Genomic DNA, 18,317 nt, shown 5'->3' on the forward strand with positions numbered 1-18,317 from the left:
GTAGGTGATGTTAAGTCGACGCTGTCTGTGCTTCACACATTCTTGTGAATTACCAGTTGTATTGCTGTCTCTACCGCAGTGTTGAAAAGCACACGGAGTAGTCGGGGTTCCTGCTCTTGTCTTCCACTCCCATACCTACTAAATAAGCGTGATGGTTTGTTATGCGGCTGTGCCTTGTACTCTTCAGGTAAGTGACTGGAGAGGTTGTCATGCATGTGGTCAGCTCAGGCCCACACTAACGTATGTGTGCTGCTGGGTCCTAGAGAGAGACTGTGTTCTCTGGGATGACTCCCCTAGAGGTGTAAGATGTCATTAACAGACTGTCTGAGGTGGGTTCGTGTGCATGTCAGCGGACTTTCCCTCCCTGTCGATAACAAGGCGTCGGCTTCAGTGTTGACTCTTCCTCGTTCTCCTTGTGTATTTTGTCGTCTCGTTAATGCCTCAACCTTGACCTCGCTGATCCTCACTGACCCTGTCTGTCTGTCTGTCTGTCTGTGTCCTGCATTCCCAGGCCGACGAGCGCTTCCGAAAGAACATTCAGGGCTCCCCCCAGACTGCCCCACCCACCAAGCAGCCCCCCGTGCCCCCCCGCTCCGAACCCTTCTCTAACGGCAGCTCCTCCTCCGAGTCTGTCCCGCCTGCCATGCACCGACCCATGGAACCACAGGTAAACCCCTCATCCTTCTCTCTCTCCATACAGTAGGTTATCTGACAGCAAGGCATTGACGCCACGAGTTGTCCATTCTAGCACCCACACAGATATGGAATGATGTATCTCTGTGGGTGAGCTAGTAGAGGTCCCAATACAATGACATACTCTGTGATGTCAGTAGATCTACTCATTTGTGTCATAATGGGATTTCTGGAACCTTCCACTAATTGACCTGAGCAAAAGGTTGTCCCTTCAGTGCCGTGATAAACATTACCCAGGATGCCAGAGGAGGCTGCATGTGATTGGCTGCTCATCTCCCCTTCACTCATCTCCGTGCCCCTCTTACTGTGCCATTTAACTATCTGTTGTCCTGTTATTTGTCACCACTGTACATGTTTTTGTGCGTGAACCTGTTTGACGGTTTCTGTTGTCGCTTTTGTATGTGTACGTCTCAGACTGCATGACCTCTGTATGTGCAATGCATGTCTGTTATATGCATATGTTTTCAGCCATGTCCATCATCTCTGTGCCTTCACTCTGTGGTTTGACCTTCTCCCCCCTACCTCCCCCCTGTTTTCTCCCCTCTGTGTGTCTGTCTGTCTGGAAGGTCCAGTGGTCCCACCTGGCCGCTCTTAAGAGCAGCAGCGCCGCCCCGCCCCCCGTCGTGTCTCGCTCCCATTCCTTCAGTGAACCCGCGGTTCCTAGTTTTGCACATCTCCATCTGCGCTCCCAGGAGCCCCACAACCACCACCTTCACCCCTCTGCTGCCGCACCATCAGCTGCACGCACTGACCCCCAGCCCCCCGCCTCGGGCCCCAGCGACGAGGTGCCCCCCAGGGTAAGAAAGGACAGCCCAGGGGACCTCCTTTTTCAGCCCCCATCTGTGGTCCCCTCTCAAGGGCAAGCTAGCCATGGCTACAGCCTCTCTGGGTGTCCCATTCAACACCAGTGGGATTGCAGTGTGGGCTTTTGCCTTCGCCATTATAAGGCTATGTCCCACAGCATAGTGTAGAGCTACAATAAGTAGCATAATCAGTGACTGATTGTAACTCCTGGTTGTAGCTGCAATTGTCCCAGTGTACTGTACTGGAGTCCCTATAGTAACTATCTTTACTCAGTGCTGTGCTTCCACTGGCTAACTACACACCATATGGTCCTGCATGGCTTCATGAGTTGTTCCTCTTCTAGTACTTCACCGTGTACATCCTGCATGCCCATCATATTCACTGTTCACTAATGTAACGGAGGGCCGACCGAAACCAATACATAGACCAGGGTTTCCTGAGTTTGGAAAACCCTGAACAGACCACTGCTTGGTGGGGATAATAGATCAGAGCTATTGAATAATGATTTGGGTCCATTACCAATATCCATGTCTTTGTAGATGAATAAAATGATCCAGCGATCTATTTGTAGGGGTAGAAGAGGGATTGGGGCTATGCAGCGGTGCCAGGCCCTGCTGTGTGGTGGTGGTAGTTTATGCTCCTGTAGCCAGGTGTGTGAGGGCGTCTGTCTTGTCTACCACAGGTTCCAGTGAGGACAACGTCCAGGTCCCCTGTGTTGTCACGCAGAGACTCTCCTCTCCAGGCCTCTGCCCCGCCTAGCAACCAGGCAGTACAGAGGAGCGCCGGCAGGTAGGCGGTCAACTCTGTGTGGTGTTTGAAAAAGTTAAATTGTTCGTGGGGTGGGTATGGGGAAGTGTGTGTTTTCAATCTCTCCTGTGTCTTCCAGTAATGCGGAGCCACGTCTGCTGTGGGACCGAGTGGAGAAGCTGGTTCCCAGGCCCGGCAGTGGCAGCTCCTCTGGCTCCTCCAACTCCAGCTCCCAGGCCGGCTCTGGGGAGAGGTTCAGAGCACGCTGTGAGTGTACACACACGAATAGACACAAACACACACACGAATAGACACAAACACACACACGAATAGACACAAACACACACACGAATAGACACAAACACACACACGAATAGACACAAACACACACACGAATAGACACAAACACACACACGAATAGACACAAACACACACACGAATAGACACAAACACACACACGAATAGACACAAACACACACACGAATAGACACAAACACACACACGAATAGACACAAACACACACACGAATAGACACAAACACACACACGAATAGACACAAACACACACACGAATAGACACAAACACACACACGAATAGACACAAACACACACACGAATAGACACAAACACACACACGAATAGACACAAACACACACACGAATAGACACAAACACACACACGAATAGACACAAACACACACACGAATAGACACAAACACACACACGAATAGACACAAACACACACACGAATAGACACAAACACACACACGAATAGACACAAACACACACACGAATAGACACAAACACACACACGAATAGACACAAACACACACACGAATAGACACAAACACACACACGAATAGACACAAACACACACACGAATAGACACAAACACACACGAATAGACACAAACACACACACGAATAGACACAAACACACACACGAATAGACACAAACACACACACGAATAGACACAAACACACACACGAATAGACACAAACACACACACGAATAGACACAAACACACACACGAATAGACACAAACACACACACGAATAGACACAAACACACACACGAATAGACACAAACACACACACGAATAGACACAAACACACACACGAATAGACACAAACACACACACGAATAGACACAAGCACACACACGAATAGACACAAACACACACACGAATAGACACAAACACACACACGAATAGACACAAACACACACACGAATAGACACAAACACACACACGAATAGACACAAACACACACACGAATAGACACACAAACACACACACGAATAGACACACAAACACACACACGAATAGACACACAAACACACACACGAATAGACACACAAACACACACACGAATAGACACACAAACACACACACGAATAGACACAAACACACACACGAATAGACACACAAACACACACACGAATAGACACACAAACACACACACGAATAGACACACAAACACACACACGAATAGACACACAAACACACACACGAATAGACACAAACACACACACGAATAGACACAAACACACACACACGAATAGACACAAACACACACACGAATAGACACACAAACACACACACACGAATAGACACACAAACACACACACACGAATAGACACACAAACACACACACACGAATAGACACACAAACACACACACACGAATAGACACACAAACACACACACACGAATAGACACACACACACACACACACGAATAGACACACACACACACACACACACACGAATAGACACACACACACACACACACACGAATAGACACACACACACACACACACACGAATAGACACACACACACACACACACACACGAATAGACACACACACACACACAAATAGACACACACACACACAAATAGACACACACACACACAAATAGACACACACACACGAATAGACACACACACACGAATAGACACACACACACACACACACACACACACACACACACACACACACACACACGAATAGACACACACACACACACACACACACGAATAGACACACACACACACGAATAGACACACACACACACACACACGAATAGACACACACACACACACACGAATAGACACACACACACACACACACACACACACGAATAGACACACACACACACGAATAGACACACACACACAAAAATAGACACACACACACACACGAATAGACACACACACACACGAATAGACACACACACACACGAATAGACACACACACACAAAAATAGACACACACACACGAATAGACACACACACACGAATAGACACACACACACAAAAATAGACACACACACACACGAATAGACACACACACACACACACACACACGAATAGACACACACACACGAATAGACACACACACACACACACGAATAGACACAAACACACACGAATAGACACACACACACACACACACAAATAGACACACACACACACACACGGATAGACACACACACACACACGAATAGACACACGCACACACACACAGAGAATACTGGATGTACAATACTGCATTTAGTATCTTGTAGGTCTTCCACTGATGTTGGTTTACCATCCTCTCCCCCAGCATCGTCTAAGTCTGAGGGCTCCCCACTGCAACGCCCCGACAACGCTGCCAAGAAGCCTGACGACAAGAAGGACTTTGCCCGACCCAACCGGCCAGCCGTAAGAACCTGTCTCTTATGACTGTATCCACATACTGCTGTAGTAGTGGTCCCTGCATCTGGCTGTAAACCAGGCCAGCACTGCAGCCTGCTACAGTAACAGTGTGGTGCTGTTTCTATGACTGATTATCCCGTTGTCTTATCTTTTGGTGTTCCCTATGGGCCATGACACGACAACCTGTGGCATCCCATTACTCCAACGATGTGATTATGGGGGGAATTGTATAGGGTGACGTGGTAAGCAAGTGTGCATAAGAATGTCATGCGCTGTTGCTATGCTTATTTTCACACTGCATGAGCCACCATGTATGCTAATCCGTTTCAGAAGAGGGTTGTTCTGTGAGAAGCTCGGTGCCCAATTCCATCGCTTTTCCATTTGCCTCATTGGTCCTCCTCTCCTTGGCTGCCCTTGGCTGCCACGTGATTGGCTGACTATGCACCTCTGACCCGCCGTTCTCCCTGCTGTCTTCTTGCCTCCTGCCTGCTCCGTCCCAATCCAGTTTCTCTTACTCACCAGTCCAGTCTTCACCTGGCACATCACACTGTTTTCAGTAGCCTATGTTGGCTAGCTCTTAACTGAGGTTAATGTTATGGCCTTAATGTATGGGGGGAATGATTCAATCCTTTGACAATGCATCCTCTCCCTGTAAGACTAGTATTCAATAATCTGACATGGTTTAAATCAGTGATGACATTAGGAAAGGGAGTATTGAAAATATTCCGAGCCTTATTTGACCCCTCCTTGACCTCTGACCTCTAGGACCTGACGGCCCTGGCCAAAGAGCTGCGGGCAGTGGAGGATGTGCGGCCCCCCCACAAGGTGACAGACTACTCCTCCTCCAGCGAGGAGTCGGGCACCACTGACGAAGACGACGATGAAGAAGTGGACCAGGACGCCGCAGACGAGTCCACCTCGGGAGCAGAGGATACCAGGGCCGGGTACGTAACAACTCTGACCTCTCAACTCTGACCTGGGCCCGTATTCACAAAGCGTCTTAGTCTGCAATCAGGTTTCCTCTCGTCCGTGTAATCTCATTCATTATGATCTGAAAGGCAAAACTGATCATAGATCAGCACACTGACACTTTATGAACTCAAGGCCTTAGTGATACTGCCCTAAAGAGAGGCTTTCAGATGGCGCGGTCGGCACACTTTGATGTTATATTATATCAACATGAAAAGTCGATCATATAATATATACTATACAGCATAGAAAAACTTGTAAGAGGGGAGTCATTTGGGTCATTGAAAAGTCCCATGTATTATTAATAATTGGTTTGAATATGAGACATACTGTTTCCACCAGGAGAGGTCTGAGTAACGGAGAGACTGCATCCCTGAAGACCTTACTGGCCCACGACGACTCCGAGAACGACCTCACCACACCCTCCAAGGATGGCACCTTGGTCATCAGACAGGTAGGACTGCAGAAGACCCTCATAACAACCAGTCTTCTCTCTTTTGTCTGTAGTACTAAATGTAAGCCATATATTCCCCCACCCACTTCCACCCCTGGTTTCAGTTATCATCTGGTTTGATTTCCTATGTTGAGTCTTGGTTTGCTGGTAAAGCACACTGTCATGTACAGTTACTAGTGGAAAACAAGGAGATAGACGTTGAGGTTGTTCTTGGTTACAGAGCGCGGGCGACGTAAAGCGCCTGGCGGTCAATGTCTCTTCATCCTCCTCCGGTCCCAGTGTGGCTCACGGTCAAGCCCTTCAAGCGCATACTCCTCCTCCCCGTCCTGGTAACGGTCACCAGGAGAAAAACGGCTTTGCCGGCCGCATTCACCTGCTGCCAGACCTTATTCAGCAGAGCCACCACTCCCCCACCTCTTCCTCCTCTTCCATCTCCAACTCCCCCTCCTCCTCCTCCAGCCATGTCAGCCCAGCCATGTCCCCCCAGACCCCCCTGGACAAGCTCACTGCCATCGAGGTATGTCCCCTGTCCCTTAAGCTGGCTACTCTGGTTGTTCAGTCTACTCTGTCCCCTGTTGGCTGGCTACTCTGGTTATTGTCTACTCTGTCCCCTGCTGGCTGGCTGACTGAACTGACTAATGATCTCTGGGCTGCTGCACCTTCTGAATATTAGTCATGGCACTGCCTCTAACACTAGCGCAACCTAGTGTGGGACCTTAGCAATGAGCAAGCGGCTTTACTAGTCTAGAGAGCGTTTGTAAAACATTTTGCCAAGGTGCAAGCTGGGAGGTGAAGTCTATGTAGTCCATCTTGTCAGGGGTAACGAGGTTGTGGAACACCTCATTGGACTTCATCTCCCATCTCTCCATGGCCCTAGTGCTTTGATGTCATTTCACTCTAGCAGTTTAGTAGTAGGCTGCGCCTGGGTGGTAGCTAGCATGCTTGGTGTGCGGTGCTTTTGGTCAACCCCAGCTTGTATGGATTTTACTGGCCAACTAAAGGTGTGTGTTAGCATGATAACGCTACTATCATGGAAGACACTGAACAGCGCGGCTACCTTTTAGCCTAATGATAAACTGCTGCGTTTTGATGGTGGTGTTTGATCAAATGTGTGTGCTTTACACTGGCAATTTGACTTTCCATATTTCATCACCTCTCATCCCATTTCTCTCCGAATTTCTGTTTCTATCCTGAACACGCCATCTTTGTTTCGTCTTCCATGTTGGTTCTGCTTTCCTTTTAAGTCACTAACCTTGTTTTTCATGTCTGCTTCCAACAACAACTGCATGTCAAATCTTCCCATGCGTTTTGTGTGTTTTTATTGTTTTGTTTTTGCCGTCCGTAAAGTAGATGTCCTGTTTCATTACCAGATGATGAGCAATGTCCTGATGTACAGCGTACTGTAACAGAACTCAGTGTGTAGATAGTGTTTTATGAAGCCCTGTGGTTTCTAAAGCAGATCTGAGTGATTCTCAGTTTTAGATTGGCCAAGCCTGCAGGCCCTTCCTACTGTTAATTGGCTACTACAAATCCTATTCAGCCTTGAACATGTCTATCATAGAACGTCATGAGCGCAGTAAAAGGAATCCGTTGCTGAGATCGAACCAGACTCACTGCAGCTGCCATAGCTCCCCCTGCTGGGGTAAAAAGTATTCTTTAATACAAACAGATTATACAATAAACAATATTGTAATATTTGACAGTATGAAGCCAAGGAGAAATAGGCTTAGGCAATACTGATAGTGTAGCAGACCAGGTTGAGTTACAGGTAGATGGGGATCTTTTAGGGCGGCAGGTAGCTTAGCCTGTAACCGAAAGGTCTCTAGTTCGAATCCCAGAAGCGACATGGTAAAGATTCAGTTGATGTGCCCTTGAGCAAGGCACTTAACCCTAATTGCTCCAGTGTCACAACGAATAATGTCTGATCCCTGGCCGTGACCCCACTCTCTGAGGGTGTCTCGGGGGGAGTTGGGATATGCAAAAAACGCATTTCCATTTCACACTTGAAACAGGACAAATATAAGCACCCAACATTCTTACTATATCTACCCACTGTTGTGTGTGTATTCTGCTCTCACTCCCGTGCCTGTGTCGCTAGACCCACTCGGCCAGCAACACCATGCAGAAACACAAGTCTTCCTCCTCCTTCACCCCCTTCATCGACCCGCGCCTCCTGCAGGTCTCTCCCTCCAGCGGCAGCTCCCTCAACAACATGGGTGAGTCACCACCTCTTCCTTCTCTACCCTTTTAATGCTGATTTAGGATCAGCTCTTTTCTCCAGTCCTCCTCTTATCCATTAACAATAGAATCATCTCTGGGTCAGTAACTAGGAGTTAGTATACACTGACCTATACATAGAACACGCTTGGCACAGGAAGTGTAATACAGAGCATGATCAACAAGGGATAGCAAAGCCCTGCCCCTTCTCCCTTTGACCTCTGACCTTTGGTGTCCACAGCGGCCTTCGGGAACGACGGGCGGCTGGTGGACGCCCTGAGGGCTGACCCGTCCCGTAAGGGCTCTGTGGTCAATGTGAACCCGGTCAACACACGCCCCCAGAGCGACACGCCCGAGATCCGCAAGTACAAGAAGAGGTTCAACTCTGAGATCCTGTGTGCTGCACTATGGGGTATGTACCTGAGGAAGAGGTGGCTGAGTAGAAGGATAGCGTTGATAGATGGATGAATAGATAGATAGATGAATATATAGATAGATGGATGTGATAGGATGGATGTGTGTATATGTATGTATATATATATATATGTATGTATATGTATGTATATGTATGTATATGTATAGACCTGCCTCTCCCTCGGTTCTGACTGGTGTGTGTGTCCCTGTCCTCCCCCTGGGTTCTGACTGGTGTGTGTGTCCCTGTCCTCTCCCAGGTGTCAACCTGCTGGTGGGGACAGAGAGTGGTCTGATGCTGCTGGACCGTAGCGGCCAGGGGAAGGTCTACCCCCTCATCAGCCGACGGCGCATCCAGCAGATGGACGTCCTGGAGGGACTCAACGTCCTGGTCACTATATCAGGTACGGACCACGGAGGTGCACGGACACACGAATATACTCTCCTGACTTATCCTGTGCTCCCAACTCATTCTCTCTTTCTCTTGTTTTTCTATCTCACCATCCCTCCCCCCCCCCCCCCCCCCCCCACACACACACACACACACACACACACACACACAGGGAAGAAGAATAAGTTGCGTGTGTACTACCTGTCCTGGCTGAGGAACAAGATACTCCACAACGACCCCGAGGTGGAGAAGAAGCAGGGCTGGGTCACTGTAGGAGAGCTGGAGGGCTGCGTACACTACAAAGTCGGTACGTTCCACTCCCCATTTACCATCAGGAATGACCCTTCTCTTGTTACAAGGCTGTATGTAGCATGTCCAAGTCCAATCTTGACGAGCGGTCAGAAATAAAAACGTGTTTTCTCTTGATTTCAGTGAAATATGAGAGGATCAAGTTCTTGGTCCTTGCCTTGAAGAACTCCGTGGAGGTCTATGCGTGGGCCCCCAAGCCGTACCACAAGTTCATGGCCTTCAAGGTACTGTAAACTGGCAAAGGCTGCAGTCGGACCACCATGGCATTGGTTTACATTCACATTCCCACTACAAATATGAACTTAAAGGTGTATTCTGTAACTGTCTTCCTCCTGCAGTCGTTTGGTGACCTGGTGCACAAACCCCTGCTGGTTGACCTGACGGTGGAGGAGGGTCAGAGGTTAAAGGTAATCTACGGCTCCAGCAACGGCTTCCATGCCGTGGACGTGGACTCTGGGGCGGTGTACGACATCTACCTGCCCACACACGTAAGAGACCATCTATTATCCGTCTCGTTCCTCTGCTTCCTGTTTTTCTTTGTTCCACCAATCCATGGCCGAATCTCAAACCAAACACTTTCACCACTCGGTATGCACGTTCACGAGTCAATCGAGCCAATCTCAAACGCTAATTGTCGAGTCATCCCTTCGGAAGCCTCTTTATCCCATTCCGACTCAATGCCCTTGGCAGCAACTTCTTAATTTTAGCATGTTAACTTGCAACAACAGTCACTACTTCCTCTCCCTCAAACATTTTTCAGAATAGGTCAAAACAAAACAAATCAAAACATTTAATACATTTTGAAGTTTAATTCTGAGGTCATAGTGACAGGATTGTACAACTAGCTAAGGAGTTTAGTGAATGCTGTGTGTTTATCTGACCCAACATAGCGATTGGTGCTTTGGAAATATGTTGAAGTGCGGACTGACTACTGGGGACATGTCTACAACAAGCTGTCAAACTATCGTAAATAAGTGACAAGCTACATGCTGTTTATCAGTGCAGTGCCCAACATCCTTAGCTAGTGCTAACTGAAATTCCCTATGTTTGTCAGTGAAGCTAGCTAGCGGCAGGCTACAACAAGCTAAAAAACCAGCTGATGAAATCACTGGCGACCGATTTACTTGCACATATTTTGTGCAGGAATATGGAGATGTTTTTTTTTTTTATAACTTTCTCACTGTCTATCGGAGTATGAGTCTGTCTGCCCAAGGAACCCGGTGTCCGTGTTTCATAGCAAATGAGCCGTGTTACAGGAACAGGTCGCAGAAGACGACGCTCGCAAATAGACATAGAAAAGTTTCAGTTGGGACATGGCGTGTGTATCGTCTCAATGTTCATTTTGGCCAAAACACTGGCAGACTGGAGAGATTACTGTCGAACACAACAGCTAGTAGCCACTCGAAAAAGGACTTAAGGGCCAAGTTTTCGGTTTGAGATTCAACCCATGTATCTGGGGGCATATTCATTAGATCACACCGTAGAAAAAAGATGAAAGTGAAAACTAGTGTTTCTTTTTGGGCAAGTACAGATGGTCCCTACTTGTTTCAGTTTTTCTTTCTTCAGCAAAATTCCTAATAAATATGACCCAAGACTAACCTTTTTGTTTCTCTGTTTGCTCCGCCTCTCTCCCCCCCCCCCCCCCCTCCCTCCTTTAGATCCAGACCAATATCCAGTCCCATGCCATCATCATCCTGCCCAACACGGATGGTATTGAGCTGCTGGTGTGTTACGAGGACGAGGGTGTCTACGTTAACACCTACGGACGCATCACCAAAGACGTGGTGCTGCAGTGGGGCGAGATGCCCACCTCAGTGGGTACGTAACACTCACACTGGGACTCACAGTGCATTCAGAAAGTATTCAGACCCTTCACTCTTTCCACATTTTGTTACGTTACAGCCTTATTCTAAAATGGATTTAATAGATTTTTTCCCTCATCAATCTACACACAATACCCCATAATGAAAAAGCGAAAAACATGTTTTTAGAAATGAACAGATTTATAAAAAAAAACTAAACTGATATCACATTTACATAAGTATTCAGACCCTTTAGTCAGTACTTTGTTGAAGCACCTTTGGCAACGATTACAGCCTTGAGTCTTATTGGATATGACGCTACAAGCTTGGCACACCTTTATTTGGGGAATTCCTCACATTCTTCTCTGCAGATCCTCTCAAGCTCTGTCAGGTTGGATGGGGAGCGTCACTGCACAGCTATTTTCAGGTCTCTCCAGAGATGTTAGATTGGGTTCAATTTGGGGCTCTGGCTGGGCTACTCAATGACATTCAGAGACCAAGCCATTCCTGTGTTGTCTTGGCTGTGTACGTAGGGTTGTTGTCCTGTTGCAAGGTAAACCTTTGCCCCAGTCAGAGGTCCTGAGCGCTCTGGAGCAGGTTCTCATCAAGGATCTCTCTGTACTATGCCCAGTTCATCTGTCCCTCGATCCTGACTAGTCTCCCAGTCCCTGCTGCTGAAAAACATCCCCACAGCATGATGCTGCCAGCACCATGCTTCACTGTAGGTATGGTGCCAGGTTTCCTCCATTAAAGCCAATGAGTTCAATCTTGCTTTCATCAGACCAGAGAATCTTGTTTCTTATGGTCTGAGAGTCCTTTAGGTGCCTTTTGGCAAACTCCAAGCAGGCTGTCGTGCCTTTTACTGAGGATTGGCTTCTGTCTGACCATTCTACCATAAAGGCCTGATTTGGTGGAGCGCTGCAGAGATGGTTGTCCTTCTGGAAGGTTCTCTCATCTCAACAGAGGAACTCTGTCAGTGACCATCAAGTTCTTGGTCGCCTCCCTGACCAAAACCTTTCTCCCCCGATTGCTCAGTTTGTCTGGGCGGCCAGCTCCAGGAAGAGTCTTGGTAGTTCCAAACTTCTTGCATTTAAGAATGATGGAGGTCACTGTGTTCTTGGGGACCTTCAGTTCTGCAGACATTTTCTGTACCCTTCCCCAGATCTCTGCCTCGACACAATCCTGTCTCTGAGCTTTACGGACAATTCCTTCGACTTCATGGCTTGGTTTTTGCTCTGAAATGCCCTGTCAACTGTGGAACCTTATATAGACAGGTGTGTGCCTTTCCAAATCATGTCCAGTCAATGTAATTTACCACAGGTGGACAACAGTCAAGTTGAAGAAACATCTCAAGGATGATCAATGGAAACAGGCTGCACCGGAGCTCAAGTTAAAGTCTCATAGCAAAGAGTCTAAATAATTATGTAAAAACCTGTTTTTCGCTTTGTGGGTTATGGGTTATTGTGTGTAGATCCATTTTAGAATAAGGCTGTAATGTAACAATGTGGAAAAAGTGAAGGGGTCTGAATACTTTCTGAATGCACTGTACACACACACACACATGTTCTTACTAACTTGATTGTCCGTCTGTGTGTGTAGCCTACATTAGGTCTAACCAGATCATGGGCTGGGGGGAGAAGGCCATAGAGATCAGGTCTGTGGAGACAGGACACCTGGACGGGGTCTTCATGCACAAGAGAGCCCAGCGACTCAAGTTCCTGTGTGAGAGGAACGACAAGGTGAGTTCTGCGTACAACACACACTTTGCTTACTTGCTTAGAGATGTTGATAATGACGCTACTCTCACACACTCTCTCTCACACTGTCTTTGTCCTGCAGGTGTTCTTTGCGTCGGTGCGCTCTGGAGGTTCCAGCCAGGTCTACTTCATGACCCTGGGCCGTACCTCCCTGCTTAGCTGGTAGTGTACACACACACCCAGCAGCATGAAGACAGCACCCCTCGGTTTATTACCACCATAATGATGATTCATGACAATGATTTATCTTGAGCTTGACGTACAACTGGAGTAGCGAGCTTCACTGAGCTCTGAGGCGGCGCGATACCTAAATATCACCGGTTTCAAATAAGAAAAGACAATTGCACGATAAACAAACTGAAATCATGAAGGGGAGGCCACGGGGTCCCTATAGGCTGATGGGACTGTGTTTGTTTGTCAGTTGGTAGTGCTGTCATCATGCCCATTGGCCACTCTGCTCTGACAACAGACGTCATCAGCTTTTCTGGGTTCTCGCCCCCAAACCCTACTAGAGCCTCCCCTTATCTCCTACACCAGTGGGAGTAGGGATCTGAGCCCGACTTATTCAAAACACTGGTAGATGTTAATGTCTCTCTATTGGAAGAAGAGTGAGGGGCTTATGTGTATGTGTGACAGAGGATGGAAAGGGAGGAAAATAACAAAGGGGACCTTATAGCACCAGACAGGTGAAAGGTCATACAGTAGTTTGTTATTGTGTTTAGTCCAGGTCATGTTCAGGTCAACCTCTGTGTTGAGTGTTTCTTAGATCAGTTCCTCTGACTGACATGCCGTTGCCACCACATGGGTCCATTTTCAAATGGGTCGTGCTTGACATTGAAAATGTAACTTTTGTCTCTTTTTCACTCCGGCCTTCCTCTTGATAAAGGTTCAAACAGGGTTAAAGTGTGGAGAGAAGTTTCATCAAAGATGTCGACTTAACCCTTAATAGGACACTGCAACCTTATAGGGGCCTTTCCAGTCCCATATACTCCTGAGGGTCTTTTCCAGCCTCCCTCAACTTTAACATGCCACATTGCCTCTCCTTGGTCATGTTGGGCAAACTGTGAATGGGTTGATATGTACAGTAGACTCTAGTGAACGGTCTTGGTCATGAGTTGTGACTTTGACCCACCATTTGGTAGCATGATGACCAGGATATTCAATGGAAGAAGTGTCAAGATTAAATATACCTTAAGGATTTGTAGATGAAGCATTAAAATCCACAACATATCCAAATGTATCAGCAACCACAGCTTTCGATTTGTTTGTTTTTCATTTTAATGGGCCCCTCCACTGAATTCAGGTTTACGTTTGTGGCTACTTGTACAATCTGTTGTGACAAATGCTTTAGGTTTTGCTCAGAAGTCCTACAGGAAATGTATCAAAATCTGACATTTTGAGTGCGATTGAATTATTAACTGTAAAAACTATTATAAAGCAGCATGGTCCCCATTTTGATACGTTTGTGAAATCGTTGTAAATCGATGTTGGCCTATTTTAATACCAACAGACTAAACATAGTCGGGTAGCTTCACCCCCTCAGCTTGTCTGCATTATTTTAGTATCTTGACTCTGAGGGCAGAAGGGGACATTTTTTGTTTTGTACAGTCTGTCCCAGTCCAGGCAGTAGTACGCTGTGGATTAAAGCAACACGACAACAACCTGGAAGCTTTTCCAAACCCCTGCAGCTCCTGGTGTTATTTATTTTGTTTACCTCTCGTCTCTTGATCCAACTAGTGAAAAATCGGACGCCACTTGTTTGTCCTAATGTTTCCTGGTTAGCCTGGGTACCAGTCTGAAGCAACAGCAAGGAGCTCCACTGTCCTGGTCTTCTGACATAGACTGGCACCACAGTTAGATTGTTTGTATGGACACACGTTTTTTTTTTTAAAGAATGGAAATCCTAATGTCTCTAGGGTTACATGTCCCTCCAAAGCTTGACCCACTGTAGTGGACTGTCACATCCTCTAAAGAGGCCTGTAAGAATATAGAAATGAGATGCTTTTTTCCTCTGCAAATCTGTGAAACGCGGTGCCATGCCAAGACGGCACAAGTCACACATTTTAACAGTGTTACAAACCACTACAGAAAGTATCGCTAACATTTTTAACTCCTAGATTTAGTTTGTTTCTGTCATTTTTATTACCCTTATAATTATGTGACTGCAGTGGTTTTTAGATTAATGCACGCATTTATGTTGAAAGTGTTTACAGAGGCAATGTTTTGTTAAACCAATGTGCATCAATATAATATTTATGTTTTTGTTTTAAGGCAATTCTCACTTTTTTTTTTTTTTTTTTTGCTTTTGTATCATTTGGAGGTTCATGTACAGGAATGACCCTCAACCTCTGTTCATTCACTTTTCAAAAATGACAAGATTCTGAGTTTAAATCACTGATTTTCCTGGATAACACAGCAGTGTGCCCTTGGCTGTGGCAACGTTGTGACATGGTTCTCTGCTGCCCAGGTGCCAGGTGACAAGTGTTTCTACCATGCTACTCTAATTTATGCCCTCTGTGTATTATGGGAATTATTGTATTTTCCTCAAGGTCTTTTTTCCATTGAATAAAATCCTAAGTAATTTACTAAATTGTGTGTGGTAGTTTTGTAACCCTTTAACATAAAGCATTCAGTCTTCTCTATTGTGTGAAATAAATGTGGGGCTGTAAACAAATTGAATGTCATTTTTAATCTGAGCCTAAGAAACATTATGGAGATATTGTATTTTAAGTGTTTCAAATATGATAACATTTATACAAACCATGTAAAAGAACCTCAAGTAAATGTTGCATGACATTTTCAAATTGTAACACCTTTAATTAAAGACTCCTTGTACTTATGTCAGTTCACCACAAGATGACCCTGTACCGCGCACTGCTCCTATCTCTAGCCTGTCTGTGCTGTCGCCTGTCTGCCAGACAACTCGAGACGGATGTTTATGTCAAGCATCAGCATGTGAACTGCATCATGACAAAGGTTTGTTTCATGATAAGAAATGTTCAAGTTTGGCATAAATTTGACTCGCCGTTTGTATGTAGCTAGCTTCGACGATGTTACTGGTGGTTCTGACTATCATGATTTTGGTATGAATTGCACGTCGAACTTCAAAAAGGAAGCAGCGATGCTGCAGGCAGTCTGTAAACCTGTCAACGCTAGCTAACGTTAACTAGTTAGGTAACCTACAAACGGTATCATTTTGCATTTGTCGACTTCATTTTAGCCAGCCAACTTTGTGTCGAATACCACGCCCAGTAGCTGTTGTCACTGTAGACTAGAACATGTCAGGACCACCAAATAAGTGCTGCTATCTTGGCTACCTACCTCTGGTGAGTGAATTTATTCTGCATTTTAAGTAAGACATTTAGAGATCTAGATCATAACAGGCTCTGTGTGTGTTACCCAGGCCAGCCTGCACGTGTCCCACTGTCTCCTCTTGTCCATTCAGCTGAAATAGAGAGGGGCACCTGCACCCCAGACATGAGCATGGAGGCCTCATGAAAGATTTGATGCTTTTTAACAGAAGCCACCATTCACAATTGGGCGTGCTGACTGACTGGGGAGTTGTCTGGCCTGGGCAATGAGTTGGCTTAGCCCAATAGCTGGCCAAGTCCCACGGGGGTCTCTTCCTTTTCTCCTGCCTGTCTCCAGGTCCTCACCCTGGCCCAATGGACCACAACACTCCTGATACTGTTCTTCACCGACCTGGCCCTCTCTGCCAAGGCTGGAGGCAGCCTGTCAATAGTAGTCATTACTGGTCGGTGGTCAAAAGTAATTAAACTGACAAAATTATTAAACCAGTTTTTGATAAGGGCATAAATAATTTTCTAAACATTTCCTGAACGTTCTTCCTGTTTTGTGCCTACTGAACATGACAGTGTATGTTGACTGAGATGGCTGGAGGTCAGTGGTGATGTGGCCCTTGTAATTGAAAGGCCAGCGGGGTCAAATAAAAGGTCAGAGAGGTCAGCTCCCTTTGACACCGGTAGCGCAGGGTCTTCTCGTAAAAGTGTCCCCGACACTCTACTTCACTACTTGTCTTTTTAATCCTAATTTGTGTAGTTCGGGCCTATTGCCCGAGGCCTATTCCTGATTTGAAAAAACATTTGAAACTGTTTGGAGTGCTGTGTTGAAGACCTGCTGCCATTTTGAGGAATGCCATTCATTTGTGGCTGAGAATGCAAATCGGGGTATAGGTGGACTTCCAGCAGTTGTTGTAAAGACACCTGTTTACTTTAAGCCGAGGGGGCAGATGATCTCTAAGCCACTGTAACAGAGTGGCTGATGGTCAATGGGCTACTGTGTTATTAGACTGTTATACAGTATGTTGGTGGACCTCCAGCAGTTGTTGTAAAGACACCTGTTTACTTTAAGCCGAGGGGGCAGATGGTCTCTAAGCCGCTGTAACAGAGAGAGGCTGGCAGCTTACGGTCAATGGACTACTGCAGCGTTCCCCAACTAGTGGCCCGTGGCCAAAATTGGTTGTAAGCAAAGTTTGAAATGATTGTTAAAGTCAAACATATATTTGTTTGGACTTCTTGTGGGCCATTTGCAGTCTACAAATGATTTGTAATTATGTTCCAGGCCCCCGACCATCTGCTTAAGAAGAAATTGGCCCGTAGCTGAATCTAGTTGAAGATTTCTGGTCTGCTGTGTTAGACTGTTCTATAGTACCATGGGTCAGCTTTACTCTTGCCTCCAGCCCTCAAACATCTGCCCGGGCTACTCTGCTCTCCTCAGCTGCTGTGGTTCTATTACACAGCCAAGGTAATACTGAGTGCTAAAACACAACTATGACACGCTCACAGTCCCAACAGTGACTTATGTGAGTGTCAGATAAACAAGTCACAGTTGGGAGCATTTTTACTTTTGTTTATAAAAAAAAGTTCTGTCCAGTACCACCAACTCTGTTTAAACGTGCCTTTGTTTTCTCTAGCCTAAATACGTGCAGTGTTTATCCCAACTTAAAGTTCAGGAACTAAACTATTTTTTTGTGCTTCTAAGTAATTTCCCTTAGTGTGCCTCCCGCAACAATAAAAAGGTCCCCCTTTTCATCCTCATTCCAGCCCAC

The 18,317-nt window shown here is 46.4% G+C and overlaps 1 protein-coding gene across 9 annotated transcripts in view; it reads left to right on the plus strand.

Moving 5' to 3' along the window:
• Positions 1-15,839, plus strand: part of LOC110495767 (mitogen-activated protein kinase kinase kinase kinase 4) — a 51,241-nt gene extending 35,402 nt beyond the window's left edge. Inside the window, exons 15-32 of one of the 9 annotated variants that reach the window (XM_036952215.1) lie at positions 512-667; positions 1,260-1,490; positions 2,180-2,286; positions 2,384-2,511; positions 4,848-4,945; positions 5,173-5,181; positions 5,705-5,883; positions 6,251-6,362; positions 6,583-6,879; positions 8,461-8,578; positions 8,821-8,991; positions 9,251-9,394; positions 9,554-9,688; positions 9,814-9,914; positions 10,029-10,178; positions 11,349-11,508; positions 13,092-13,231; positions 13,332-15,839. In XM_036952215.1, coding sequence (XP_036808110.1) covers positions 512-667; positions 1,260-1,490; positions 2,180-2,286; positions 2,384-2,511; positions 4,848-4,945; positions 5,173-5,181; positions 5,705-5,883; positions 6,251-6,362; positions 6,583-6,879; positions 8,461-8,578; positions 8,821-8,991; positions 9,251-9,394; positions 9,554-9,688; positions 9,814-9,914; positions 10,029-10,178; positions 11,349-11,508; positions 13,092-13,231; positions 13,332-13,415 — 2,520 coding nt within the window. In that variant the 3' untranslated portion in view covers positions 13,416-15,839. The other 8 variants (XM_036952217.1, XM_036952223.1, XM_036952220.1 and 5 more) reach the window with 8 other exon arrangements.
• The last annotated feature ends 2,478 nt before the right edge of the window (positions 15,840-18,317 follow it).

Source organism: Oncorhynchus mykiss, chromosome 18, assembly GCF_013265735.2.
Source record: "Oncorhynchus mykiss isolate Arlee chromosome 18, USDA_OmykA_1.1, whole genome shotgun sequence".
NCBI classification, from domain to species: domain Eukaryota; kingdom Metazoa; phylum Chordata; class Actinopteri; order Salmoniformes; family Salmonidae; genus Oncorhynchus; species Oncorhynchus mykiss.